The following is a 27,774-nucleotide window of genomic DNA, read 5'->3' on the forward strand; positions in this document are numbered from 1 at the left end:
TCTGCCAGTATCACTTCAGACTCTATTAAGTCTGACTGGGTGCTGCCCTTCTTGAAATGAATTAAAATACCCTTGCCCTGAACTTTGTCTCCTGCTTGGCAGGATTTCTTCATTCAAGTGCTTTCTTTATGAGCCTAGCTGTGAGGAAATCTGAACAGCTCAACTCAAGCCTTTCATCTTACAGCTGGACAAAGCATATCCACCAGTGCTGTTTCTTCCACGTTCTCTTATTTTGATGTACTGCAGACACCAGAAGGGTACTGTAATGTTGTTCAGAAGTGCTTAAAAACATAGTATGTACTCCAAAGACATTATTGGCTTGGAGAACGTGAGGTTATGTAGAAGAGCCCTGCAAGGGGGTGATTTTCCCATTTATTCAGTTAAGCAATTCAGCAGAGACTACTTGGATTATTTCCCCACCACACCCTTCCCCCTTGTCTCATCCATATTTTTTTTCTATTATGCCTTTTGGCAAAGGACACAATGTCTTCAGCCTGCTGGCTGGGTGATAACATCAGACAGCCTTGCCTCTCTGAATGGCAGCCTCGTTTGGTGGACCAAAACCACCTTGAATTTCAGTCCCAGTAAAGAAAAAAAAAAACCATAATAAAAAAGCAAACCAACCCTAAACCACCAAAACCACACAAACCCAGAAAAGAGACCAGATCATCATCCCCACCCCTCCGGGGAAAAAAAAAAAAAAAAACAACCAAAAAACCAACAAATAAAACATACTGTTAGTTCTTTCTGAGATGTAAGACATTCAAAATCAAAATCTAAACAGTGGTACCAAAACAATGAGTATGTTAAAAGAAATGGTAATTTTGTGATCTCTGCATTCCCATGTGTCTGTCCTGCATGTAACTGAAAGGAAAATAATGTAGATAAAGGTTTCTTGGTTTCTTTAATCTTACTCAAATTTTAAGTAGTGCTTGAAATGTGTATTTTTTTAAGATTTGCTTCCTCTGCAGACTATTTTTATTGTGTATTTTGGTGTACTCAGCTTCTGTGACTGGGGATGCATGCACTAGTTTTATAAATTTTAAGCTAATTTCATAATTTTGAAACTTGAGTAATGGAGGGGGTGATTTTTTGTATAAGAGCTCACTGAAATTGAATTGTCATTGCTTAAAAGGTGGTAAACAGTTTGGATTCTGGATACTAGAGCCAGTAATGCTTCAAGTGACAATTTGGTGATGAACTGGCATGTTCCTAGACAGTCCTTGAACTAGGTCCTAAAAAAGACTGTGGAGATGCATCATCATCATCATCATTATTATTATTATTATTATTATTATTATTATTATTATTATTATTATTATTATTATTATTATTATTATTATTATTATTTAATTATTATTATTATTTTTAAAAGGGAATCTGAAGCTCTTCAGTGGTACAGTTTGGCAGTTCAAAAGAGAGGTAGCAGGAGAGTGTTGGGAGAAAATGTTCTTCCAGAGATTGGTTTCTGCACTTTCTGATGGGCAGCTGAGATGCTGCTAACATGGCTTTTTGTGTTTCTCTTGTCTGGGGATCTGTTTTTCCCTCTTTCTAATTTAATGTCAAGTTCCCAGCTTAGCCTAGTGTAACAGGAAGCAAACTCAAAACCAATGAATTTAAGCTCCCTTACGCTGACTTGGTTGGTTGTTCTCAATATTCAGGGCATTCTGTGGTTACTACACACTGTTACTTCTTTTGCTTGATATTAAGTTAATAGTTGAGCAGTTTTTACCATTCCATCTGGTTTCTATTAACTACTAATTTTGTTGCTGTTACTTGTCTTCAGTTTCTCTCTTGCTGTCTAATGGAAAACTAGTGGTTTATGACTCACTGGAGTACTTACTTTATCTCAATTGACAGTCAGCAGTTCATATTAGGATGTTGAAATGTAACAACACTCTTCCCCAAGGAAGTATTTGTCTGTCTCAAAGGGGTCAGATTAGTTTGAAGAGCCAGATGTAATACTATGTAATGCTATTTGAGGCATCAGCTCTACTTTCAAATCCAGGCTGGGCCATCTTGGTTAGACTAATAATCCCTTTGTTTTCTGTCTGCATTGTTCAGGAACTCTGCTTCTGATATTTTACTTTTTCTTTAATACTTCCCTCTTCCATAATTGTGGCCCTGCATCCACCCTGGTCTTTGTGAGAATACTGACTGCATGTTGTTCTCCCTCAAAATATCCCTTGTTTCAAGTGAAATTAATCTCCTGACTTCTGTTGGCTTCTCATTTCCCAGGTTACAATTAAGGGTCAGAATAGGAGTTGACTTAGTGATCATCTGTGCTGCAGTCTGGTGCAGTTATTACAGTTGGACAGAAGCTCTTAAATTAAGAACCAAGAGCTTAGCTGTGGTCAGCATCCCTGAAATTGTGTACAAAGCTTGGGAGCTGCTGCTTTCTAAGGGACTGTGGTTTATAAGTGTCCCTGTTGTTTTTCATCAGCCTTAAAGTAGTGAACTTTGGTGGCAAGTTGTGATGACAATACTTTATCATTGCCTCATCAGCTTTTCAACTGAAAGCATTTTCACAATTGAAAGACATTTGCTACCTATTTTTCTTAATGGCTGCAAGGGTAGGAGAGCTGTAAGCCCAAGATGTGCTTTGAAGGCTCATGATTTACCAAAATGCCTCTATTTAAATGGCAAACACACAGCAGACAGGCAAAAAAAAAATTATCTCTGTCCATAAAGCTTATTTTGATTGGCAGACTTTCACTGGCTGTGCAAGGCAGGGAGTTTTTGTTGGTATTTTGCACCATTGTTTTCATGACATACCTGTGGCATTTAAACAAATTACAGCCCTATCAAGGCTCTTAATTAGGCATTGGGTATTTTCTCTTCTGCAAAAATGCTGTATTAAATGTTAAAGGAGAGTTGAAGAGTGGTCCAGGACTAAGCTGATTTCTCAGTAAGGTTGCCTTAAACTACACAGTGTGGTTTAAAAATAAAAGAATGCAACTCCTCCTAATAAACTGTAGTGTTATGGATACTGAGAAATGTAGCTCGTTCTGCCTCCCTCAGCTGTACTGGAGCAAAAAGCCCTTTTAGTGATAAGACTGAGACTATCTCCTGGTTACCTGGCATAAAGTACTTAGCTGTCCTGTGTGGAGAGGAAAAGGCTTAGGACAATGTATGTGATAATTCAAGAAGGGCAATCTTTTTAAAAAAACAAACAGAACAGAGGCCTAATTCAAATATTGAAAAATCAAGCTAGGTAAATGCAGTGATAATCTGGCCCAAATGAAGATTTTTGTCTTTTATTTCAGTCTTTTGATCAAGAAACTGTGTATCCTACGAAATTATAACAATATTATGGCAGATGACAGCTGGAAGAGACTTAGTGGTGGGAGCTGAGGTTCTTCTGTGTGAAAGGATTTCTGAGATGCAGCAGGTGTAGGATGGATGTTTTAACAGTCTCATTTCTGTAGCCCATTTATCTCAAAGTCAAATAAAGTACAACAGGGAGAAGAATATTCCTTGGGTGGGTACAGTTGGAAAGGAACTCTGCATTCTCCTTTGCTGTCTGGTAGTCTCTCCCCTAGCCTATGAAAAAGCTTCTGCATCAGGCTCTTCAGTCTAGTTTTTCTTGATGCTTCAAACCATTAATGGTGTGTGCAAATTGTCTCTCATCAGAAGACCTACATATCTCATCCAAAATTCAAAAAAGAAATGTAAGAGACATCCTGTCTTTAGAAAAACAAAACAAAAATAAACCATTAGGGGTGGAGGAGGATTATCTATTTTGGTTTTTTCTTCCTCAGTTGTATTGCTGATTATATCGCTTATTACTTGCTCTGTCCTCCTTTCCCTTTCTTTCTCTTCTGCTTTTTATCTAGAAGAGTTTTCACTTCTGCCATGCTGTGCTGTGTAGCAGCTGCTTTTGATTTGCAGAAGCACAAGTAGAAGCCTTCTCACATGTCTGACTCCAGGGAAGATGTTAACATGCTTTTCACTGAAGGGAAAAGAAGAGTGAACACAGATACCTCTGAGATGAAAACAGAGCATCTGCAATGGCAAGAAGTGTGAATTTAACAAGAAGGAAACATGAGCTCCTGATCAGCAGTGGGAAGAGAATCTGCTCATTGTAATGCGAGCATTTTTGCAAGTTGTCTTCTTCTTTACCATTTTTAGATGTGAACCACTTTTACCTGTCAGTGCTTTTCAGAGGTGATCTCTGACTCTGTCCCCTTATTTTCAGCTGAGCTTTGGGAAGGTTTAGTGTCCAAGGCCATGAAGGTCTGACTACAGAAAGTGCACCTCCTAGCTCCTCAGCCATTCCTCAGTGGTTAGCCTAGCTTTTCTTCTTTGCTGTTGTCGGTGGTACTAATAAAATCAGTTACCTTGTCATTAAAATTGAGGTGACACTTGAAGGATTTATCTTTTGAGAGGGTTTCTTTGTCTTAGTTTATTGTAGCCCTTGATTTGACCCTGTAAGTGCAGATTCTTTCCATTAAATGAAAACAAAATGTAGTTTGTGAGGGTTTTTTGTTGTAATATATAAGTGTATATGTCTGTGTATGCATTTTAATACATTTGACATAAATATGCCTTGCAGTCTTTCTACTCCATTGAAACCTCCCGTTTTTACACCAATCTTCTTTCCTCTTAGTGCCTTTTGTTGATTGCTGCAGTTATCTTTTCTTGTATTGGGTTATAAGATTTCTGAATCAGTTCCAGCCTTTTGCCGTGTGTTGTATTGCTGGGAAGTACACAGCCCTGCTCCTGAATTCTCTTCTTTCTTGAAAGTATCAGTTGAATTTGGCACAGTATTCTGATTTTTAATTACATCCAGACAGAATGTTCCAGTCATTCTAGGCCCTCAAGTATTTGTAACTCTTGTATAGTGAGGTTAACTCCATATCTTTCAGGGAATAAAGCCACCCTATCTGTAAGTATTTGTTAGAAGGATATGTTGAACTGGAAGCCAAATCTAATGCTCCACTTCTGAGGATTGTTAGCTGGCAGAAAAAATAAAATCCTTCTGGATTTAAAAATTACTGCAATCCTATTTTCTAAATCTTACAGGAGTTCCCCTTTGCATCCAGGATTAGATTTTATGAAGATGACTATATTTCTATCCATTCTAGATTCTTCATATGGAAGTCCTCCTCCTTTGTATAACATCCCAAATTCTGTTTCTTGCCTTGAATTAAAAAATATTTCCAAGTTATTGTAGGGGTGGAGAAAGATACAGAGAAAGACAATATAGATAGCAGCAGAAAGACAGGAGAAAAGGGCAGGTTCATATGGGAAGAACAGTATCTTGAGAACAGTCAAGAGTGATAAAAGGCACAAGGAGACACAAAGTGTGATGTGGGTTAAGATGGTGCTGGGGACAGTGGTGGTGGCTGAAGATGCACTTGATGTGGTCCCTGGATCATTGGCTGTTCTCCTCACTGTATCTGCTGCTGAGGGGTGTGAAGCAATGCTTACTTATAGGCAGTGTTTATGTGTGGGCTTTCCTGCTTTCACCCTGTCACTTTAGGAAGCAAAGTGTTTTTTAATCTCCATAAGCCTCTAGTCTTGCACCAAAACATGCCCCTCCTGAAATGTAATCCTCTTACTTCAGTTACACTGCTATGCTCCAGTTATGCCCATGTGCTTGGGAGCACAGGCAGCACGGTTTCTGAATGTGTCAAAGGTTGGAAAAACTTAAATATCCAAGCAGCTAGAGGAAGCCTAACTTTTTTGAACAAGCAAACAACAACAGAAAAAAAGCAAACAAAACAAAATCAAAATTCCACCACAAAACAAACAAACAAAAAACCCCAAAACAAAATAAAACAAATTAGGCATCTTTGAACATATACCAGTTTGCATCACCCTCAGTTTCCTTGCTTCCACGTACAGGGGAATGAGGACATTGTGGAGCACCTTCTGCATGCTTGTGGACCACATGCTAAGAGAACTAAAAGTCATTATACAGCCAGGGAAATGCAATGACAATTTGAGATGAAATTTACAAGTGGTGGGGACAAATAAAAAGGTTTCAGGGGGGTGAAATGTGATTGGTGGAATGAAATGCATCGCTGACTTAGAGGAAGCAATTACTAAGAAGCAGTCAGTGTTTTGCCAGGTGGTGGGCTCTGGGAGGCAGCTCCTCAAGGAGATCCTGAAGTCTGAGACTCCCTGTGAAAATCAATGCCCTGACAAGATCCAGCTTAGAGATTTACATTCTACAACCAAGAAGAATGGAGGGAAGAGCTCTTGCTCATGTTCTCCTTGCTTTGGCATGGTTTCCTTGTACATGAAACTCATCCTGTGCAAACCACACACAGTTCAGCCACGTGCCTGTAACAGGACACAGCTGCTGGCTGTGACACTGAGCAACTCTGCATACAGCAGTAGTACAAACAGGGGTGAATTTCACTCAGGGCAGCATAACTTCCTTGTGCCTCAGGTTTCTCTTCTGCCAAGTAACTGCCATGTTGGCCTGCTTCAGGACACCGATATCAAACTCCAGGTGTGTGTTTTGAAGGAGGCTGGAAACCAGCCTCATCATGTCTCTTTTACAGGTATCATCTTGTTCTGCTCTTGTCATGAGCTGCTCCCTGGTGCTGTTCAACACTGAACAACTGCAGTATTTCCTCTGAAGGGAGAGTACTGTTTTGGAGGAAAGGTGCTATATAAGAAATCACATGCACTGTGCACCAAAGTTTCAATCCTGTAGTGCAGCCTGATTTCCAGGGATAATGTGGGTGTTATCCAAATACTTCAATGTACTAAGAGAGGCTCTTCCAGTTTTATGTCCTCTTTTTTATGTCATTCGTTCTGTCAATTTGGATACCAGCAGCAGATGGTGTTAAGGAACCTTTCAAGAAAACTATCAGCTTTTCTGAGCATCTCTGTAGAAAATGGGCCATTTGTTCCTTTGAACTCTTGCTTTTATTATTTACCTCTCTGTTTTGCTACTTTGTTCTTAGCTGCAGGATAAGACTACCTATTTCACTACTTTGAGATTGTAAAGCTTGGAGTTTTAAGTGACTGGAAGAGTAGCACTCTTGTCCCAGCAACTTTTCACTGGAGATGAGATGTTTTCTTCACTTCTACTCATTAAACAAGGGAAGCTACAGGGAGTTATGTCCAAAGACCAACAGACTTTTTCCAGACCTGATAGTTAAATATCTCTGTCTCCCTGTTTGGAGGATTACTAAAACTTGAACTGTAAGGGTAATAGGAAACTGTCCTAACTGCAGGGCGAACTGTTACTTTTCAATCAGTTGTAAATGCGTTTTCCTTTGGGTTGATTCCCATTGTTCATGATGCTTGTTTTGTTGCAGGAATCCCTGCTCACCAGTCTCAGGTCTTGCCTGACCTAAAGAATCATTTAATCTGATCTGTGAATTTCCTCCTGGATGCCTGTGAAAACAGGCATTCCTCAAAGCAAAGCACATATGTGTAAGAAAGGGTGAAAGGAAAACAAAGAGTTAAAATGCAAAAGATGATAAACGTATCTAACCCTTAGCTTTTCCTTGCAAATTCACATCAGTCTCACTCATGTTTGGTAACTTTGTATTGAAGCACAAAAACTGTGAATTTTAAATATAGCGGAGTCTGAATGTGGACCACAATGTTCTGGTTTGAGTCCTTTACATTTAAGTCTCTGTATTTCAGGGCACAGTCCGGTTGTTTGTGCAGGTTGCATCCTTATCCTGTGGTACTGTCTGATCACTCTCACTGCCTGCACTTGCAAGATGCAGCTCAGCAGCATCTAATCCTTCTCCCTGCCTTTTCCCACAGTGCTTGTTGTGCCAAATCATCTGTTTTGTCTTTTAGAGAATGCTTTGCATATTTTTTTTTTCTTGCTGGACGCCTTCTGAAGGGCCCCTTTAAAACTAAAATCTAAGAGAGATTTTTGTTCCATTTTGTAATGTCCAGATAAGCGATATTGTTTGCCTGGGATTTGGCTTTTAAGAAAAATGGATTTCCAAAGCAGTTGTTACTTTTCTTCAATCTCTAGGAAGATACTTCAGCAGTCATTTCACACTGGAAGGATGGTACTTATGTTCAGGGGTGATGTTATTTTTTGTGTTTTTAAAACTAAGAGGAATCAGAAATAGGTTTTTGGGGCAGGGGGTGTGTGGACTGAGAAGTTTCAGTTCTGGATCAGAACTTTGTTTTAAAAGGATCAGTAAGCATGTGATTGGTGTGATGTTCCAGGTATAAAAGCTTGCAAACTGAGGATCCTACCCCCAAAGGGAATCTTCTCTGCTGGATTCTAGTACCAGTGGTGAAGCCCCTCTTTCATTGTTTCAGCTTTTCACTCAATTAGAGGTGTAAAGGCTAAGAGAAAACAGCCTCCCTTAAAGGTATGACTATATATGTTTGCAGCAAGTATACAAAAAGGCCTTTAATTATTCAGTGGTTCTTTGTGATGTTTTAAAAGTGAATTCAAAAAATACAAAATTATGTGTTTTCATAGTATGCACTGTTTTCTAAACCAGTTGCAGATTTTGCAGATTGCTAGTGTGATTTCTGCAGATAATGAATATGTAGAGCAGTGAGCATAGAAAAGATGGAAACTGAGTTTTTAAAATCTAGGTTTGGTGGAGGTCAATTTAAAGGCAATTTGACAAAAGTCAAATTGTATAAGTTAATACTGAGTTTTCCTGATAACTTTGATGCAATTTCCTGTGACAAAAAACATCCTCAGTCAAAGCTTTAGATAAATAAAGAGCAGAAGATTTAATGTGAGTATGAGATTTAATATGAGTGTTAGTTATAACCTTTTCCTCTTGGGAAGTAAACTTTACAAAATGCTGTGTCAGTGCAGGAATGCAGCACTGTCCCCAGTAGGTCAGCCAGTACACTCCACAGCTGCAGTTCCTTTTCTGTTTCATAGGAATAAATGAGTGAGACAGAGGAACCCAAAGAAGTGAATTGCTTAATACTGCTTGCATAATATCAGTACTTTTGAGCTGATGCATGTGTGTTTCCATAAAAAACTCCAAGACTGAGCAGGATTTCACTGGAACTGGAGCATGAGAGTTGCAGAAAGAGAATGAGTAAATGTCTTCAGTTAAGTGGAAGAGCTTCTGTTTCAATAGGCTAATGGCCCAGAGATTTTATTTTAGCAGAAAATGCAGGCGTTCCTGGGACTGTAGTGGTAAATTTAGTTCTTACGCAGCTGCTGGCATTTGGCTCATTCAGACACACAGAAGCCTCAGCCCTCCTTATTAGACTGTGTGTGTGCTGAGTTCCCCAAATGGGTGAAGGACAGTGCTCTCCTGCTAGGCTTCTCTTCAGCTGGTTGGTTTTGTAAGTCTCCCATCCAATTGCCTCAGACAGTCTTCTGCTCTCTTCTAGGTTTTTAGGTTTTGAGGCTGCCCACATGGAGCATCCCCTTTCCAACTTCAGGCGTCATACTCTGTATCCACACCACCTGCTCAAGAAAAATCTTTTTTTCTTTTCCTTTTACTGTATGCTGGCCTGCAGGTTGATGGCCCTGCTGTGCTGGGTCATTCCTGTTGAATTTAGGCAACACACTTCAGTGTTACACAGTGTAAGCACTGCACAGCTGTCCCTTCCTGCACAGGGGTTCTTTAAGATGTGTTCCTGCTTCTCCCAGCTAATTGTGTAGTAAATGCAGATTTCCATGTGCAAAGGTAAATATCTTTTTCTAGCTGACTCTTAGTGCAATTTTTTAATCTCTGTTTCTCATGCCTCAAAGTAAATTAGTGTTTTTAAAACTACCTTCTACGGCTTGTAGCTACTGAAATACTTTTCTTCCAGTCAGGGTGTTGGTAGTGACTCAGTCAGAGTCTTTGAGCCAGCAGTGTGCCCAGATGGCAGGAAGTACATTGTGTGTTAAATCCTGTGTGCTTTTGCAGCCTCTAGCACTGTGCAAATGACAGGATTTCTTGGTCAGTGAGAAATGACCATCTCGAGTCACAGAAGAGCCCTGAAAGACAGATGTGTAAAAGCCAGAGATATCATACCTTGGCTTCTTCAGCTCTGAATTTCTGCAGGAAGCCCTGAAATTCACAGTTGCAGAAAATGTCCTGCTGAGCCAGGCTGTGGAAGGTGTGGTGAACAGTGGCATAGGAGGCTGGGGGTGCAGCCAGGTGTTTCAAAGCCCTGCCTTATCAGGTTCTTGCCGTGCACTGTCCTGTAGGAGTGCAGTGACTTCAAATGCTCGCAGCACCAAACAGTGCAGAACACCAGTGGGTGCCCATGAATGATGCTGTGCCCAGAAGTGGTCTTCTCCCTAGGCCCAGCTAGCCCACTCTGGACTCACACTAGTTGGCTGCATCCCATAGCATCAGGAGAGGCCCTGTGTGAGAGCAACTGCGCTTTCTTGACAAAATGATATAAAATGCTCTTGGGTTACTGGTTAGGGTAGCCTGCTACCTCTCAAGAGCTTTTTGCCTTTTGTTTCTGGTATCAGGGTGTGAGTTTTGGGGAAAGAGAAGGTAGATGGCTGTATATGTGCTTTCTCTAGTTTTGTAGGGTTTTTTCTAAGAGGAGAAGGGGAGTGGAACTTCTTTAATTTAAAAAGCAGAAAAGTATGTAAATGTGAGCATTTGCACATGCATGCATGTTCTTCAAATTTTTTGTGGTATATAGTCAGTCAACATGTTTGGAATTTACTGGATAATTAGTCAGGAACTCTGAAGAGTCATTTAATAAAAATTTCTATTAGCTCATTTATGCTTTAAAAGATTCTCATTTTGCAGTTCAAATGCTCTATCTTTTAAATAAAAAGTACCTTTCCCTTAGGTGTGAATAATACTTTTTTCCTGGAGTGTTTTCTTTAAGGATGGCTGAATATTTTGCTTTTCTTAGACACTATTTGTAGTGAGTTGTCTGAACTTAAAAACAAATGTTGCTAGAAATGTAACATGAATAAAACTCTCTAGAACATCACAATTTAGAGTCTTACAAGAATCTCAGTCTAACCAGGGTTTGGCTCAGTGAGTTTAATGGCATCTGCAGGCCCTAGTTGATCATTTGCCTAAATTTTTGTGATCGTTCAGCACTAAGTTTGAAATGCTTCAGGCAGAATATTTTGCTGACTGCACTAATAAAAATGCAAAGATAAAATTTCAGGGAAAAGCAAGTTGGTTTGTACTGAATAAGTATTGCTAAATGTGTATAATGTCTACAAGTGCTTTTTCAAGAGTTCTTTTCTCATGTGCTTTCAGCCATATCATGTTAAATGGTAACAAAAATACCCTGAGCACTTTCCCAGCATCATTTGGGAAGTGATTTCTCTAATTTCTCTGGGGAACATTGTTTGCCCTTATGATCCATGCAGTCAGAAATAGGTTAATAAGCAATCATGTTACATTAAGATGTAAAGGGAGGAAAAGAAGGTCAAATCCTTGAGCAATATAGAAAGTACTTGAAGTATCGATATTTCTTGGGCAATAGACAGTTTTCTAGTGTTGTTCTGAATCTGATTTTAGATTGAGGAGGCCTTTGTTAGCTTGGCCAGGAGATTAATTCGCTGTTTTAGCAGTATACTGTGATGGTATGAGTTGAAGATAAAAGCAGTTTTGTGGACCATGTTGGATGAGCAGAGGCAGTGATGTCAGGAGCAGGTGCCAAAACATGGCCTGACACCTGCAGGGCCCTGCAGACACGGGGAGCTCAAGGCCAGCTCTTCTCACAGGCTCTCCAGGATGCAGGCTTCCTCTTGCCTGCTGGCAGCTTGAGAAATTCCAAGTTACCAGTTGCCTGGAGGGTTTTTTAATCGGTGAATGTTTAAAATAGTCAAATGATTTGGCATATTGACATGTTTAGTGTACCATGAGAATTCCAGCAGTTGCATTAAATGCAATTACTTTGTAAAAGATAGACTGTTATTCCTTTTAATGTGTTTATAATTGCAGACTTCCTCAGCGCCTGTCTCTTTCTTTCTGCTGTTAAATACACAAAATTGTTTGAAATGGCATTTTCGCTGTAAGCTTAACATGTACTGCTTCCATTATCAAGAAAGGTGTGTATTTTTGGATCACATCTTTTGTAGTTCATATAATTTGTTCCCTGAGGGAAGGATTCATTTTTTTGTGTTGCATCACATAAAGTCGTGCATTGATTTTAGGCAGGTTGTCTGGCAACAGCAAGATAAGAGGATCAGTAAAACATGTTGGGTGCCAAACTTTGTAGTCTACTTTCTTTGTTTGAAATTGGGCCCAGGGCACATGAATGTAAAAAGTGTGCAAATTGATACATTTTTAGTGAAATGTACCAGACTGATGATCTTGTACAGTAATAAAAATTTGTGCTTCCAGGTAAGGCAGCCTTTGGTCATCGAGAGGAAAACACATACATCATCTTCTAGCTCAGACAGTTAAAGAAGGGAGATAGAGGTCAGATGTCCATTTTGAACTAGCAGCTGGAGATGCAGGTTATCCATAATAGGAGGCACTTTGCAGAGTCTTTGGAAGTAAAACAAAGCAATGCAAACCCCAGAAAAATGGTACGTTGAACAAAGCCATGGAGAAGAGGGCCTTTTTGGAGAGAATGCTATTCTCACCTTATCCACCATCTGGCTGGAGGCAAGAAAAAATCCAAGCATTGTATCTCTCTCATAGTCCTAGGACCAAACTGGCAAAGCCAGGCGCAGAACAGTACACAGCAAGTACCCATATCTGTTCCATGTAGGGACCTGTGTGCCTGATGAGTTTGTGCATCCAGGGAAGTTGTGAGAGCTGCTCCTCAGGCAGGTGGGAGATGGAGTGCATGGTGCTTCTGTCCACACTGGGGTGCAGACATGAGCAAGAGATTCCTGTTAACTTCTACACTCTGCTGTGTTTGCCTTGTTCTTTGAATTTCTTCTCAGTTCTATTTCTTGTTTATGATCTGCTAGCCTCCTTGACCAGCCGCCCCAAACCCCCAAGGGCTGTGGCCTGTTTTTGAATTCCTCAGTTCCTTGAACTTTGCCACTGAAGCCATTTGGTCTGTTTGTTGGTTTCTCCTTTTGTTGGCCACTCTTTTCTGTTAGAGCCATATAAGCTCATGGTTTTATTTCTGTTGCTGATGTTTTCAGGCACAGCTGTAAGTTCAATGCCTGGAATAAAGCTTGTTAATTCTCCTATGTTTTACTTTCAGGCTTATCTTTTGCCTTCAGGTTGTTTTTCTGCGTTTGTCTCCCACTATGCGAAGTGGCCTAATATGAATAGGAATAAACAAGTTAGAGACCTCTCTGAATTATCCACAGTGAACTTGCTATAGATTTTCCCTTATGATAGATCTGAAATCTTACATTGGTTTTCTGCACTTAGCCATGGATTGCTGGTTGCTATGAATCAAGTGGGATTATCCAGTAACAGAAGATACTGGACTAGATGCAAGGGGCATGATTTGGGTTCCTATTTCAGTATTGATACTGTGTCTCCAGAAAAGCAAAAAAAAGGAAATAGGTGATGTGATTTCCATCACCCTTTTGATTTCAAGTGTCAAGTAAACACTGCACAAGTATTTTCAAGTTAATACTCCACAAGAGCAGAGATGCTAAGCATAGATGCCATTAATGTTTTTTGACTAGGTTCATTATGGCATTACTCTTAATTTCATTTCTCTTCTAGCTGTGTGCAAAAATCATTGATGAACCTTGATGATAGTTATTGCTCTTCCACAATGACGTGGTGACTAGAAAGAAATAAAGGTCACAGTCAGATGATAAGATGCAAAGTACCATTTCTTACTTAAGTAATTAAATGTCAAGTTCTGTCAGTGACAAGGTGTAGTGCTGACAAAGCGTTTGTAACTTAACAATCCATTGGTTTTGACAGATGAAGGAAATAATTGCAAACAAAAGTGTTCTCCCATTTCTTTGCTCTCATTCTATCTACTTCAGACAATTAAGTGCACTTGCCAATATTATCAGCAGCAATTTCCTCTTCCCAGACTAAAAGCATATGTTCTTTTTAATATAAATTGTTCCGGTTGCAGAGCAAGATTTGCAGAAATTCTTGGAAGAAGTTGTCAGGAAATTTGACCCAGTCATGAAACCTGAAACAATGCCTGGGTGTGTACAACTGCATGTTTGTAGAACAGTGAGGCATTCATGCTCTGGCTGTGGGACTCAATGGAAGAACGGAGTTCACTTCTGATTTGCTGCTTTGCCCTGCATGGATCAGCTACTCAGTACTTCAGCACCTCACCATTCCAAGCAGTGCCATTCTGTGTTCCATTCTGTAATTCTCATCAGATCTAAGAATGAGAATTGCTGTATGAATCAGAGCAGTTGTTACTTATTCATTCTCTTCTGCTAAGTTTTTTATTAAGAAAAGCAACCATTTACCCAGAAGGCTTTGTTAAAATTTACTGACATGAATTGTTGATAACAGTAAGTATTTTGCTAGATATCAATCTCATGCTTAATCTGTCATTGTAAAATGGAATTTTAATGCACAAAATGAAATTAAAATGCCTTTCAGAGTCCACGTAGAAAATCACAAGTTGTCGGTGCTCTAGCCAGTCTGACCTGGTTTGGTTTTGTGTCTCTCTTGGGGTGAGACATTAGTAGTTGCCTTGTAGGGATCTTTCTCTGTGGCTTTGCAGTAACACAGTCCTCAAAAAAAAGTCTCTGTTCTTTGTTACTGGAATTTTAGATGGAGAATGCCTATCTTCAGATGAAGCTCTTAACCCATGATATCATGTAAGATAATGTAACACAGAACTTGTATTGCAGAATGGGGAATACAGGGCCATAACAGGTCACTGGTGTGTTAAAGAATTAAGACTTCAGGAAGCAAGCCTGTGCTGGGTTCACACATAGACACTGGTGTCTTGAGGGCAAAGGAGTACCATCCTCTGGTGCCCTCTGTCCTCCTTTCCCTGATGGAAAGAGAATAAAAGTCATCTTGCTAACCCATTGGGATCTGGCTTGCAGTTTCTTCTGCACATCTATGAGCAGAGATAAAAGATGGGTTTAGCATTAATCATAGGACTGGATTTAGGTGTGTAGTCACAGTTGTAACCAAAAATGGTTGCACAAGTTATGAAACTGCTTCCTCTGTTGTCTTCTATTTGCCTGCCTTAAGGACTAGAAACCAGAGTGTTGGAAATACAAAACCAAATTATTTTACTGATATATTGTTTCATCTGGCCACGATACTTAAGTTGTATTTCTTTCGGGTGCCCACTGGCTGATGCTGCAGTAAGTCTACAGCTAACTTTGGAGAAAGGTCAGTTTGATGCAGTGGTGTTTGGAGTGGACAAGAGCAGCTGTGGCTGCTGTGGCTCTCATGGTAGGAACTGATGGATTGGGGTTCACAGGAATTCTGGGTTTGGCTGTGTGAGTTGTGTAGCTGTTGTGCTTAGTAGAATATGGATACATTAGGAGAGGGGAAGCAAGGCTAAAATAACTTGAAATGCTGAATATATGAAAGACTGAGGCAAAAGGAAGGACAGAAGGGAGTTATCATCTTCGAGATACCTGAACTGAAAACGCCTTGAGAGATGTCATGCAGCTGAGGAATGGTGGCAGAAGGGAAAATGAGCCGGGCAAGACGGAGAAGGCAAAGTTTAGAGCCCTGAAGAAAGGCAGATGTGAGCTGAAGCAACTGCTGAAGGAAGAAGGCAGCTCTGTCACTCACAGTTGGGAGCAAATTCAGGGGGAAGGTAGAAAAAGAAAGGAAAGCTGGGAGGAGAATTCTGGCAATTGCAAGTAAGTGCATCCAGAGGACTGGGTAGCAATTTTTCTGGTTTTCAGTCATTTTTCTAGAGCCACACTAGCTGCTGGGGACCTCAGAGCAGCATCTGCTGGTGAATGGCTCAGGAGGAGTGACAAGCTTCACTTGTAATTTTTTCCTATCTGGGTGGAGTTTGTTTGTTTGTTTTTTAAACACCTGCCAGGTGGTTCTAGTTGGGGAGGATGCCTTCAAAAGGCAGGATTCCCATTATTCCATACAGAAAAACTGAATTGCTAAAGGAGAGTGACACTTACTTTAACTGGTGATAATTGCAGGGTCCTTGCTTGCAGATGTTGCTTTTGTCTTGATCTTTCATTCAAGTGCAAAGCATAATGCTTTTGCATGAGGGAAGGAGAGCTTATTTGGAGCTCTGATTACCAGCCAGAACATGTCTTACTGTGCAGTGGGAACATACTAGAAATAGTCTGAAGATTTTTATTTGTTGAGAGTACCATGAGAGTTTAGCCTTGCCTTTCCTATGTCAGTGTTAATTTGTGCATAATTCTATAAGATCCCAGGATTGATGTACTGGTGATGGATATAGAGTGAAAAGTGAGATTTGTTTGTTTGCCTTTTAAATAGTTTTTATCTGTTTAATGTTTCTGTTCCTCATTAATTGTGCCTGCTATTAAAATCTACTATTGTGAATCTCCTGTTGATGTTATGGATGTACCTGCTTTGTATGGCTAAGAACCAGAGATGTTAAAAAGCACTTAGGTCCTTAGGAGTCCATTAGGAATATCACAGATTCCTAAATATATGTGTGCATGCATTCTGTAGCCCTTATGGGATTACTTTTCAAGATTGTAATTTTGTTTTAAAATGGTCACTTTTTCAATAACAAAACCAATTGTTTGGAGTCATCCACTGACTGAAACCTCTGATAGGTATATTTCCAACAGTAGATGAATAAAGATAATATGTGCATCTGTCTCTTGGAGGCTCCTGGCATCTATCACATAAAATCAGTTCTGGGAGCAGAGGCAGAGAGACAAGTTTCTGTGGCAGCAGCTAAAAGTCTGTTTACTCTGCATCATCTACTGTGTTGTGCAAATACAGGTCTTGTCTTCCAGCCTGTGCTGCTTATTGAATTTCAGCACATCCTCTTCAGTGCAGGTGTCTAAGTTCAGTCATGCTCCCTTGCAAGCATCTTCTTCAGCTAGACAGGAGTTTTGGTGGGGGGGAATTGAGTTAACATGAAGAAACCTCTGCTCTGTTTAATTTCATCCTTGTCTTTGGCACCTTGGGCTGGATTTGAGACTGTCACCTGTCTTGCTTCAGGGAGACTTCTCACCCAAGGGTTTCACTCTCTGCTGTCATTTTCCCTTGTTGCATGTAGCCTTGCTCTGTTTGCTTCCCACACGTCCCTAGAAGGCCAAGCACAGCCTGCTTCCCCCACACCTCACACAGGCAGTGGCAAGTCTTTGTGCTTGCCAACTTGTGTTGGTCTCTTTTCGTCATAGCTTGAGAACATGTTCCTGCCCCCTTTTTTCTTCCTCCTGTCTCCTGTAGCTTCAATGATTTTTTTTTTTGCCCTGTTGCTACGGTTACAGTGCCTTTGATGAAATCAGCTAGGCTGTCCCTTGTGCTTGGAGCCAGTTCTTAGCGTACAGGTTCTGGCAGTAGTCCTGTCCAACATTAGTCTTTGCATAAGCATTATGTCCATATTTTTGAAGGTCTTTGTGCGTTTGTTTGTTTTAGATGAAGCAGGTCTTCATGATACTGAGAAGTATCCTTTCTAAAATTGATGCCATCTGAGTAAAGGCCTTTACACTACCCTCAGAAAAAAATAAATAACTGTTTTAGTATTTGTCAATTTGTACATGTGTTGCCTATGTGATATTCTGCAAGATAATATCTTGTTAAACAGACAAAGCAATTCAGTGATTATTGTAAATCAGGCTGATGTCAATAGAAGCAATGTCCTTAAAAGCCCCCAGTTGTAGGACTGTCTCCATGGAACTTGATTTCTAAAGCCAACTTTTAAGTATTTTCATAGCTGTGACTTGTTGCTGCAGTGATCCTGTTCTTGCTCTTTCAGAATGAGAAGGCTTTGGGGCATTCCGTGAGCCGCTCTAGTAACATCTCAAAGGTATGTTGCTTGTTGTAACTCAGTTTTGATAAACTTGGGGATACTGGGATTTCTTTCATTTCAAAATTGGGTGATACATGTGACCAGTTGAAAATGCTTTTTATGCCTGTCATTGATAGTCACTCCTGAAACATTAGAACTCTGGTGTTTGGCAGACTCTCTTTACAGGTCAAACGAAATGGAAGCTACAGTAGGTTTTCTCTTTCACACTGTCAGCCTCCTTAGCTTGGTAGGAGCATGATAGACGACAGATGCCTGAGATCTTATCTTGGAGGAAAAGTGGCTCCAAAAACATCACTCAAGTGTGTTGTTTTGTAAGATAAAGCTGTATAACATATGTATTGCCGTGCATCCCATAATATGTGTAAGATATGTGGTTAAATGTTATTCTATTGTTACTTCAAGACTAAATTATTTTTAAGTGCCATGAGCTTATTATCAGGACACGACTATGTAAGTATTTTTAAATGTTTGATTTTACATAGCCTGGTCGTGTAAGGCAAGCAGGATGCTCCACCCCTTCTAGTCACTCATCAGCATAGCCAGTGGGCACATCCGAAGCATAATTGCTTTGTTATGCCATTAGGAAAGGGGTATCTTCTGTCCAAGATAATTATTGCAATACTTACCTTCTTTCTGCATTGCACATAAGGTTTTCTATTAGCTGTGCTGATTGAGCAGTACTTTTCATGGGGTGTATAAGCTTCAACTCTTTGTTGCCACAGTTTTAAGTGGCTGCTTGTAGTTACTTTTAATGAAAGACCGAGTCATTATGGCTGCAACATAATAAGTATTGTGAGTACTTCTGGATCTAGGGAACTGTTCCTGACTATCTGCAGCAGAGGAGACAGTGTCTGCACATAATATATGGTTTATATAGGCACAGACAACTTTCACTTTGGAGCCAAAAGAGAGGATTACTGGGTGTCCTAAACAGTGAGCAGGGCAACTGCCTGGTACACAAGGTATTGACTAAGCTGTAGGTGTTGTTATCATGGATTGATAAGAGATAATTCTTTATTTGGCATCAGAAAATGTGCATTCATATAAGGGGTTTTGAAATAAAAACTGTGTGAATATAAATAATCATGTAGGTTTTTCTAAAATGGGACTATGCTTGTGCCTTTTTACCCTGGCATTCTTGTCTTCTTAGGGATCTTTAATTGGATTTTCAGGTTTTGTTCAGCAGAGATAGTAGTTTTGCCATTAAGTATCATTGTACTTTTCCCAGAGTGTCTCAAATCAGCACAAACCTTTTGGCAGCAGCACTTTGGTACCCAAATGAATCTGCACAGTTCATTCTTAATTCATCAAGAACTGGTAGTGTGGCAGTGCAGTGGGAAGGACCTTGCACTCTGGCAAAGCTCTCCCTGGGAGTGCTGGCAAGTGAGACATCAATATTTACATTCATCTTGAAGTGCGGAAACATTCAACATGACTGCTGTGTGTTGCAAAAGCTAAAGTTCCCAAGGGGATCAAAAGTCAGTCTTGCCAGTTTAATGAAGGAGACTTTTTGGTTGCAAAGTGAGCTTCCCAGAGGTGTTGATGTTCTTGCTGCTCTTGTGTCACTTCTGCCTGATCCATTCTGTGCACCTCTGGAGATAAGTTCAAACAAGGGCAGAGGGTGAAAGCCCCGTCAGTGAAGTCAGCCCCTGATTTGCCTGCCTGTCTGAATGCTGCCTTGTGCATCCAGGCAGTTCAGTGCTAAACTGCAACAATTATTTTGTGGTTGACAGGTGTTTTGGCTGTTGCATGTAATTTCAAATGACAAATCACAAAATATTGCAGTACTGGAATGCTGCATGAAATTTTAAGTACATGAAAAATTTTTCTTTAATTGTGAGTTTTAATAGGAAAGGGCCCATTTTTTTAATTCAGAATACCATAGCAACCTGGCCAATAAGGCAGATTGGGTACACATTTTGAGTAGGGAAATGCTTAGCTGCCTGTATAGCCCTTTCTGAAATCCACAGGACTTGTTGATCCGACACCATTTTAAGAGGAGCTTTTTAACCAAAATTGGGTTAAATCAATTACATGCTGCATTTCCAGATGTGTTGAAGTGTGTGTGTGTGTGTGTGTGTACAGAAATAATGGTCATGCTTTCTGCATGACTGTTTCAGCCATTGTTTTTCCACCCAAATCTAGCTTACAGCACAGGAGCATAGCAAATCTGCTACAGATTCTTGGCACTGACACTTGAATCAAAGCCTTACTGGTGCTGATATGTCATTATGAACCTGCTGTGATTATTACTGTGTATCTTTCCACTGCTCTCAGTTGCACAGTGCAATTTGAGTGGAAAGGATTGAGTCAGAACTCAGCCTTCAGCCAAGAGAGGATGCTGTGTTACTTATTGTGACCAAGGAAAGCAATGCCCATGGGCTTAAAGTGATCAGGGAGGGAGGCAGACAGATGGTGCTACTGAAAATGGAATCAGCTGGTAGAGGTAGCAGCACCTCTCCGAATGTAGACCCCCAGTGTCAGGGCCAGGTGGAGCTGTCCCTCAGGAGAAAGGGGCAAAAAGGGCACTTCTCCAAGAGGCAGATGCTAGAGAGGCAGAAGAGATGCTAGTACATGTGGCCAAGCCAAGAAAAAGCAATCACCTGAATACTTGGCTAGGGATGGAGGCCAGAAAGAGCAGAAAAAGGAGCAGGAAATAAGATGTAGGAGGATGTTCATATGGTGTCATTAGGCTGTGTGCAGTATGTTGCACACTGGGGGATGTGGCATTCCTCCAGGCCCTTCTTTGCTTTTTTGGTATATATATTTCAAACACTCCTTTTAAATCTGCTACACATGAAACATTTAAATTTCTGAAATCTTTTATATTTGTTTTTAAATGTTAAAAAAAAAAAACATTGAAGGCAGATTTAATTGATTTAGTCATGAGACTTGAACACAGCCCATTTTCTCCAGCTTGCCCTGTTCAGACACATAAACAGCACTGATGCTGATTGAAACAACCCCAGTTGGCACAAGGGAATACAGCCCAGATCCACATCTCAGCTGTTTACCCTAAGCCAGCATTTTTTCCAAGCAACCTCTGATTGCTGCAAAGTGCCTTCATCATTCAAGCCCCACAGAGAAATAATTAAGCTTTATAGAAGCTTTGTCCTCTAAATATAAAAGAAATTGACCCTAACACACAGCTAGTCACTGGGAGCAGCTAAAAGTGGGATTTTCACAGTAGTGGTAATTCATGCCCTCAGTTCATAGATAAAGAAATTGTGCTTACAAGCAGATGAAATGAGGTCACTTACAAAGCTGGTCCCTAAATAGTTATTCTCAAATTAATGGTATTGTTTACCTTTAAAGTATCTGATATATCCTGAAACTGATGATGTGATGTCTGGAAATACCTTCAAGTCATCTGTGTGCTGTTCTTGTCATCTGATTGCTTTGGAAGGTTGATTCTAATGTAAAGGGGAAGCACTTTGTGGTCTTATTTTCATAGCCCTCCAAGGGACAAACTTTGAAAATGCTAATACTGGGATCACAGCAAAGGAATCAAAAGTGAACTCCTTAAAAAATGTAAATGCTTTGTCTTTTCTGAAGGCCTGTGTAGTTTTATCTTTTGAACAGAAGCACGCTGTAAAGTATTAGATTATTCTTAGGCTGAATAGCAGCCAGTGCAGACACAAAGTGGTAGCCTAAGCTTGCTACGAAATTTAAAATCCATTTAGGCTGTTCATCAGCTTGGAACAGATTTAGAAAAGCATATGAATACACACGTCCACTGTTGCCTGAAGCTTTAATGCATTCGGTGGGCATTTGTCTGTAGAAAGTAGTCCAGGTTTTTCAGTTGCAGAACTTAGCTATCCTGTAGTCTATCAGATGACCAAGGCTTACTGAAAAAACTGTTCCTCAGAGGTGTTCTGTTCAGGTAGTGAGCCTGGGGGTAGGGAAATACAAGTTGCTTAAAAAAACTCTTCTACTGAGTTACTGGGGAAGGAAAAGACATGAAAAATTCTATAGTATGAAGATTAAAGTATACTTTTTCCCCAGGTACAAGAGCAAGTAATCTCATGCTGGAGCACAGTGCAGTCATGTTTGTAAGGAATGTGATAATCTCCCTGTGCTGTGATAAATTCCCTCTCCTGGGGCTGGATTCTTACATATAGGTATGAGGGAACCCCATTCAGGAGGAACCTGCAGGGGTTTCCTTTCCTTTTTTGTTCCCTCATTCCAATCAAGGTATTTTGAGGAAGATTTTTAAAGACAAAAAGCCATAAGTATTATTTTCTTCTTCTCCTTGCAGAACCTGTGTAGTTGTTACTGGGTTTAGTCAACATTAATCCTGTGCTATAGGCAGGTTGTATAATTCTTGGGGAGATTTTGAAGGGATAGAAAGCCTCCTTTCTCTAGTATCTTTAGCTCTGGAATCTCTAGAGAAAAGTTCCTGACACAAACCTCCTTTAGATTTCTTTAGAAGTAATAAGGGAAAGCTGACTTCAGCTTTGCTTCTCATTGCTAGACATAGTTTTAATTATAGTCATAATACATTATATAAAGTATGGAAGAAAGTTCTTCCAGCAGCTGACTGCTGGTTCCTATGAAATTGTTGCCAAAATTACATGGTGGAGTTGATCATCCTGAAATTTTCAGATGCCTCTTTCCCATATCTCCTCTGCAGTTTTTTAACCACTCTCCATTTTAATAATTTATCTTAACCCTCTCTAAAGACACTTGATTTTAATATGCACTTTAATATGGAAGTCAATATGGCATGAATCTGGTAGGGAGAACTTACTGGAGAAGATCAGAAGTTGCTGATGGTTGATCCTGCCATGTTGGTATAAAAGCTTTCAAAACCAGCCTGTCAGCAGGGCTGTCTGCCCATCACATCCCCAGTCTGTCCATGGTGGCCTGTTCTGCCTATCTCAGGTGTTAGGTTTGTCCAGTTTGGTCTCGTTGCACTGCTGCCTTGGCGTGCTGGCACTGCTGGAGGCCTCCTTTGGCATCTGCTCCACAGATGAGCTTCAGAGACTGTGGAACTGCAGTGGACTCCAGCAAGAGCCAACAGCACACAGAACACAGTACTTGCTGAAAGCACTCAGGAGCACATAAAATAAAGGCAAGCCCATAATCAAAATGCCAGGTTGAAATTTGGGTTGTGGAGTGTTTTGTTCCTTGCTCTATTGCTAAATTTGTATTTGCCTGAAGCTCCTTGTTCTGAAGTTTATCCCAATGAAAGACTTAAAATGAGCTTCTTTTCACTCTTTGTCTGCACAAAAGAGAGTTGTGTTCTGTTATTAAATGTGCATAGTTCTTCGTATGTTAGTTCCAGATCCTTAGCTGAAACCTCTAGTTGTTTTTGTAGCACAAGTAGTAGGGTCACAGTATTATTCCTAATCCTGTGGCACCTACAAAAGACAAAGTTTGCATGTGTGGGGGAAGACGTTTGTTTGCTTCCTTTAGACTTCCAATCAGTTGAAAAATTCTACAGGAGTTGTTTCTAATTTTTTACTTTCAATGAATAATTTAATAACGTCTTTAGGATGTGACAGGCCCTGTTCTTTAAAATGAGATTTAATTGCTGTTACTGAAGTGCAGCCTAGAGTGAGACAACAGCAACTATACCCAGAAGTGTCATGTCAGATAAGCAGGTTATCTTGAAATATACCCGAGCCATTGGCATGTTCACTGTGGCTCACTTCAAAGATGCCTTTATTTTCTTAGGCAGGGTGGGGGTTTTTGGGTTATGGTCTGCAGCATGTAATCAAAAGTACGTAATAAAAAAAGGCTGAGTTCTCTTACCAACAGATAACACTGTTCATGTGGAGGCAGAATGAGAACATATATGTGTATATATGCATGGACACCTGCTAATAAGCATATTAAAAATGTATGTGCTCCTGAGGGCAACCCTTCAGAGAACAGTAGGAATCCCAGGAATTGTTACCTTCAAAATTGCTGTGAGTGTCGGAGTACCAGTGCAAAAGGCCGTGCTGTGACCTCAGTGAATTGCATTAGATAGGAATGTCAATATACACAATTAACTAACTATTGACCTTTAGTACTGAGCTATTTTAAGCAACCAGTCAGGCTGTACAGAGTAACTCACAAGCTCATGGCTCTAAGGCTTGTCACTGGAGGTGATGTTCCTCCGTGCGAAGGGCATGACAGTCCACAGAGTTTCAGCAAGTGATTATGGGGTTAGAAGGATCAAATTCAGGCTGTCAAGGCGTAGGCTACATGTCACATATGAACATGGCAGAAACCTCCTACGAGAAGGAGTGCTCTAAAACCAACTGCTGCTATTGCCATTATAATTATCCAGTTTGGCCAAAGGTGATGCTACCTGGGAGGCTGCTGCTGGGGCAGTAAGGGTGGTGTGTACCAGAAGCTACAGAGTGGAGAAGGGTTTGACTGGTTATTTTCCCAGCCCCTTCAGAGCTGAGCTGTGTGTGGGAGCAGCATCAGAGCTCCAGGATAGCTGGACCCGCCTGTTTCATTCACCCATCACCGCCTCTTCTTTGCCAGGTTCTGTCCCAAGGCTGCCTGTATTTCTTCTTTTCTGTGGCACCTCTGCCTGAAAGCTGCTGTGTCTGAGTCAGTAGAGCCAGGTGAGCTGGGGGGACTGGCCAGCAGCAGTGATGTGTAACCCTGCTTCTAGATGCAGCAGAACTTGGTACTTAGGCTTTGGGCAGCAGCTTGCATTTTACTGTGCTCTTGTCAGGGAATTGTGCTTCCCTGTTAGAGACTCATTCCTGTCACTGACTGGCGTTCTTAGGGAAGTGGCTGGCATTAAAGCAATGGTTTGTTTTACCTCACCTCACTATCCTACTCTGAGTTGCAGTGTAGCTCTGTAAAGTTTCATGAGCGAAAAGCTTGGGACAAAAGGAAGACAGACTGGGTGACTGGAGGCTCATTGAACCATGGCTTTTGGTGGTAGCCACTGCTTGTTTGAACCAAGGGTAAGGCATAACTTCCTCCGGTGATTTGTTGTTCCTTTTTGTGGTGCCTATCCAAGTGTGTTAACTTCTGTTCATAGTTTGATTGCACTTTCATTATGTATGAAAATAGAGAAAAGTATCTTTTGTTCTGAAGCAGAAAAATGGGGGGAAAGGAAATGTGCCTCAGATACTGAGTTTCTGTAAGCCACTCTGAACAGTACTGGCATCTAGAAACAGAATACTAAGCTTGAAATGCAAATGAAATTCCATAATTTCTTTTTTGTCCCAGCCTTTTGATTTCCCAAGTGGCAAGACTTTTAACACTCTTGGTACCAGACAATTGGATCAAGAAACCAGTAACATGGTTTTGGAAGGGAAATTTTGGATCATTGATTCTAGTCATGTTCTATTAGACTGTCACATCATACATTCTGCTGTCTTTTTTTAGAAAAGTTCATTGCTAAACTGAAGCAGCGGAGAGATTGGATTCATTCTTCGCAGGTTACCTTCTGTGATTTGCTCCTAACATAAAACCTGAGACAGATTTATTAATTGATCCATGACTTCACTTCCAACAATATATAGCTGTGTCTCCATGGCAGAATGCAACTTGCTGTTTTACTGGTTTAATATTTTGTTCTTAGAAGATTGCTCAATACGTCTTTTAAACTATTTCTTTTTTTTTGTTTTGTTTTAATTATTTGAGAGTGAAACATTTTATCAGTAAATTAGTGTCAGATCTTTCATTAAATTGTCAGACTTTGAGTTAAAAAAAAGTTACTGCACAAACCCTTATAAAAGATAGGATATGAAGTCAGGTGTACCTGCTTTTAGGAGAGACTAAGCATCAAAGAGAGAACAAATTTCCAACAAGTACCTGAATTCACATCACTGCATGATCAGAATCCTTAGCATGTGCAAGTGGTGTAAAATGTAAAGAACTGTAGTTTTCCTGGAAAAGCCAGTAATTGTTCTTTGTCTGTAATTTGTTTTGTCACAGTCATTACATAGCTCAGTTTGCTTTCTGGGCCAAGGTTATTCTACTGGGTTTTATTCTATACATGTACCCAGCTTTGGGTAAGATGGCAAATAAGTTACAGTGTCTTACTAAAGGTTAAGAGGTGTGTATCAGAGTCTTGGCTGTCTTGCTTTTGATTCCTGCAGACCCAGCTGTAAATGGATTCCTGTTTTTTCAGTGTCTGTGCACCTGAGGTGTCCTAATGTGAGGGCAGACACATTGCTGTGTATAGTGCTGTTGACTAGAGAAACAAGACTTAAAAGATGAGTTCTGTGACAAGGAAGGTGATTGTTTTATCTGTATTTATAAAGTAGCATGTGTATGTATCTTCTCTCACAAAGAAATAAAGAGTATAACATGTGACAAGGAACCTTGGTTTGGTATGACAGTATAAAAGCCTGCGACAGCCTTGTTTAAATATACAATAAGGGCTTTTAACAAATTAAGTATAGAATTGACAAGTCCCAAGGCAGATGCAGTGTGTGTTGCAGCATGATGAAAGCAGTGATAACTGCTGGTGTCTGAAGCTGAAGCACAGGGCTGGGCACAGCATGCTTCTGTGGTAGCACACCTTTTGTCACCTGAGGTCTCCCTGGTCTGGCTGTCTGCAGCTGCCTGACCCAGGTCTCTGCTGGCAGTGCTGCTTTCTGTGCAGCCCAGTATGGAGATGACATTTCTGTTGTTCTGCTGACTGCACTGTTCTTTCCTGCGTTTCAGGCTTTGCTGTGCAGATCAAAAGAGCTGTAAAGCTTTGTTTGAATTTTGAAGTGCAAACAGTGGGTGAGCAGTGCAGCCTGTCCAGCAGCTGTGGAACATGGGAGACCCAGGTTTAAAGATTCTCTGTTATGAGGTTATTAATGCAGGTCTCCTCCCCGCAAATATCTCCAGGAAGAGTTGAGAAGTTTGTCAAAGTGACGTGCAGGATACAGCAGCAGAAAAGGTCTTTAATAACAGCCAGTGGAGTGACAGCTGAGACAATGCTCATTCTTAGCACACTGGGTTCAGATTTGTCTATTAAGTGTTAATATGCCAAGAGCTTCACTTTATGTTTTTGAGTTAGTTCAGCTAATTCTTAATTCTTCAGTTATTCTATTTCTCACTGTCTCTTGTTGCAACTTACAAATATGACTGCTGCCACACCTCCTCTCCAGTATGGATCTTCCAGGGTGGAAGATCCTGTCCAAGTAAGAGCAGGACAAAAGGCCTCAAAAAGTACACTAAGTACTTCAGGGAACGGTCTGGGTTGGCAGATGGTGCTCATGTGCATATGCTAGTAAGGAATATAAGTCCTCAGGTTGTGTTTGAGTTACTGAGTTACTGCCGGTTCTGTTTTGTGAAGAAAACCCCAAGCCTCTAATCTCTTGCCATCATTGTTAGAGGAAGGATTAGCTATTACATGGTAGCTAAATTCCAGCTAGTTTATACACACACTTCCATCTAATTATTCTAATTACTGTAGCATTGCTCATTTCCTGAGCTATTGTTCTGTGCAATGTTTGACAGCTGGCAGGTTCCACTCCAGTGATATCTGCATTTGACCTTGGGGTAAAACATTTCTGTTCTGATCACTACTTCTCCAGGGATGAGACTCTGTGACCTTTCTCACATTTAACAGTAAAGTCACTTTCTTACAACTAGCCCTTGAGTATCTGCTGTAGAGTGATATCTGACTCCATATGCTGTGTTTCACCCTGAAGGTAATTGCTCTGCGTACTGACTTCTGACTTGAGGGTGTTTTTGTTTGTTTGTTTTAATTTCACTGCAGGCTGGAAGTCCAACCTCTGTCTCTGCCCCTCATAGCTTCTCTCGGACTTCTGTTACACCATCCACCCAGGACATCTGCAGGTAACGTGTGCCTTTTGCGTGGCTACAGGGAGGCTCAGACAAGGTTCAAATTAAGGAAAAACAAAACTGAAAAAGCATGTTTATGGGGAAGTAAGCGATGTGGGATTCCCACTTGAAGCATCCCATTTGTTTGACTCAACTGCTGTCTAACACTGCTTTGTTAAATCCTACTGACTGTTTGGCCCTGCTATGTTTGCCATTCCCACACTAGCTGTAATTCTCATTTCTTCACTTTTAATTATACATGTTCTCTTTTTTAATCAGTTTTTTTTTTGC

The 27,774-nt window shown here is 40.5% G+C and overlaps 1 protein-coding gene across 5 annotated transcripts in view; it reads left to right on the plus strand.

The window, feature by feature from the left end:
- Nucleotides 1–27,774, plus strand: part of MARCHF8 (membrane associated ring-CH-type finger 8) — an 88,356-nt gene that overhangs the window by 46,217 nt on the left and 14,365 nt on the right. For 4 of the 5 annotated variants that reach the window (XM_077183126.1, XM_054637320.2, XM_077183125.1 and 1 more), the window contains 2 exons: nt 17,686–17,736; nt 27,419–27,498. In XM_077183126.1, coding sequence (XP_077039241.1) covers nt 17,686–17,736; nt 27,419–27,498 — 131 coding nt within the window. The remainder of the gene's footprint in view (nt 1–17,685; nt 17,737–27,418; nt 27,499–27,774) is intronic. The other variant, XM_077183128.1, reaches the window with a different exon arrangement.

Source organism: Agelaius phoeniceus, chromosome 9 (genome assembly GCF_051311805.1).
Source record: "Agelaius phoeniceus isolate bAgePho1 chromosome 9, bAgePho1.hap1, whole genome shotgun sequence".
NCBI lineage: Eukaryota > Metazoa > Chordata > Aves > Passeriformes > Icteridae > Agelaius > Agelaius phoeniceus.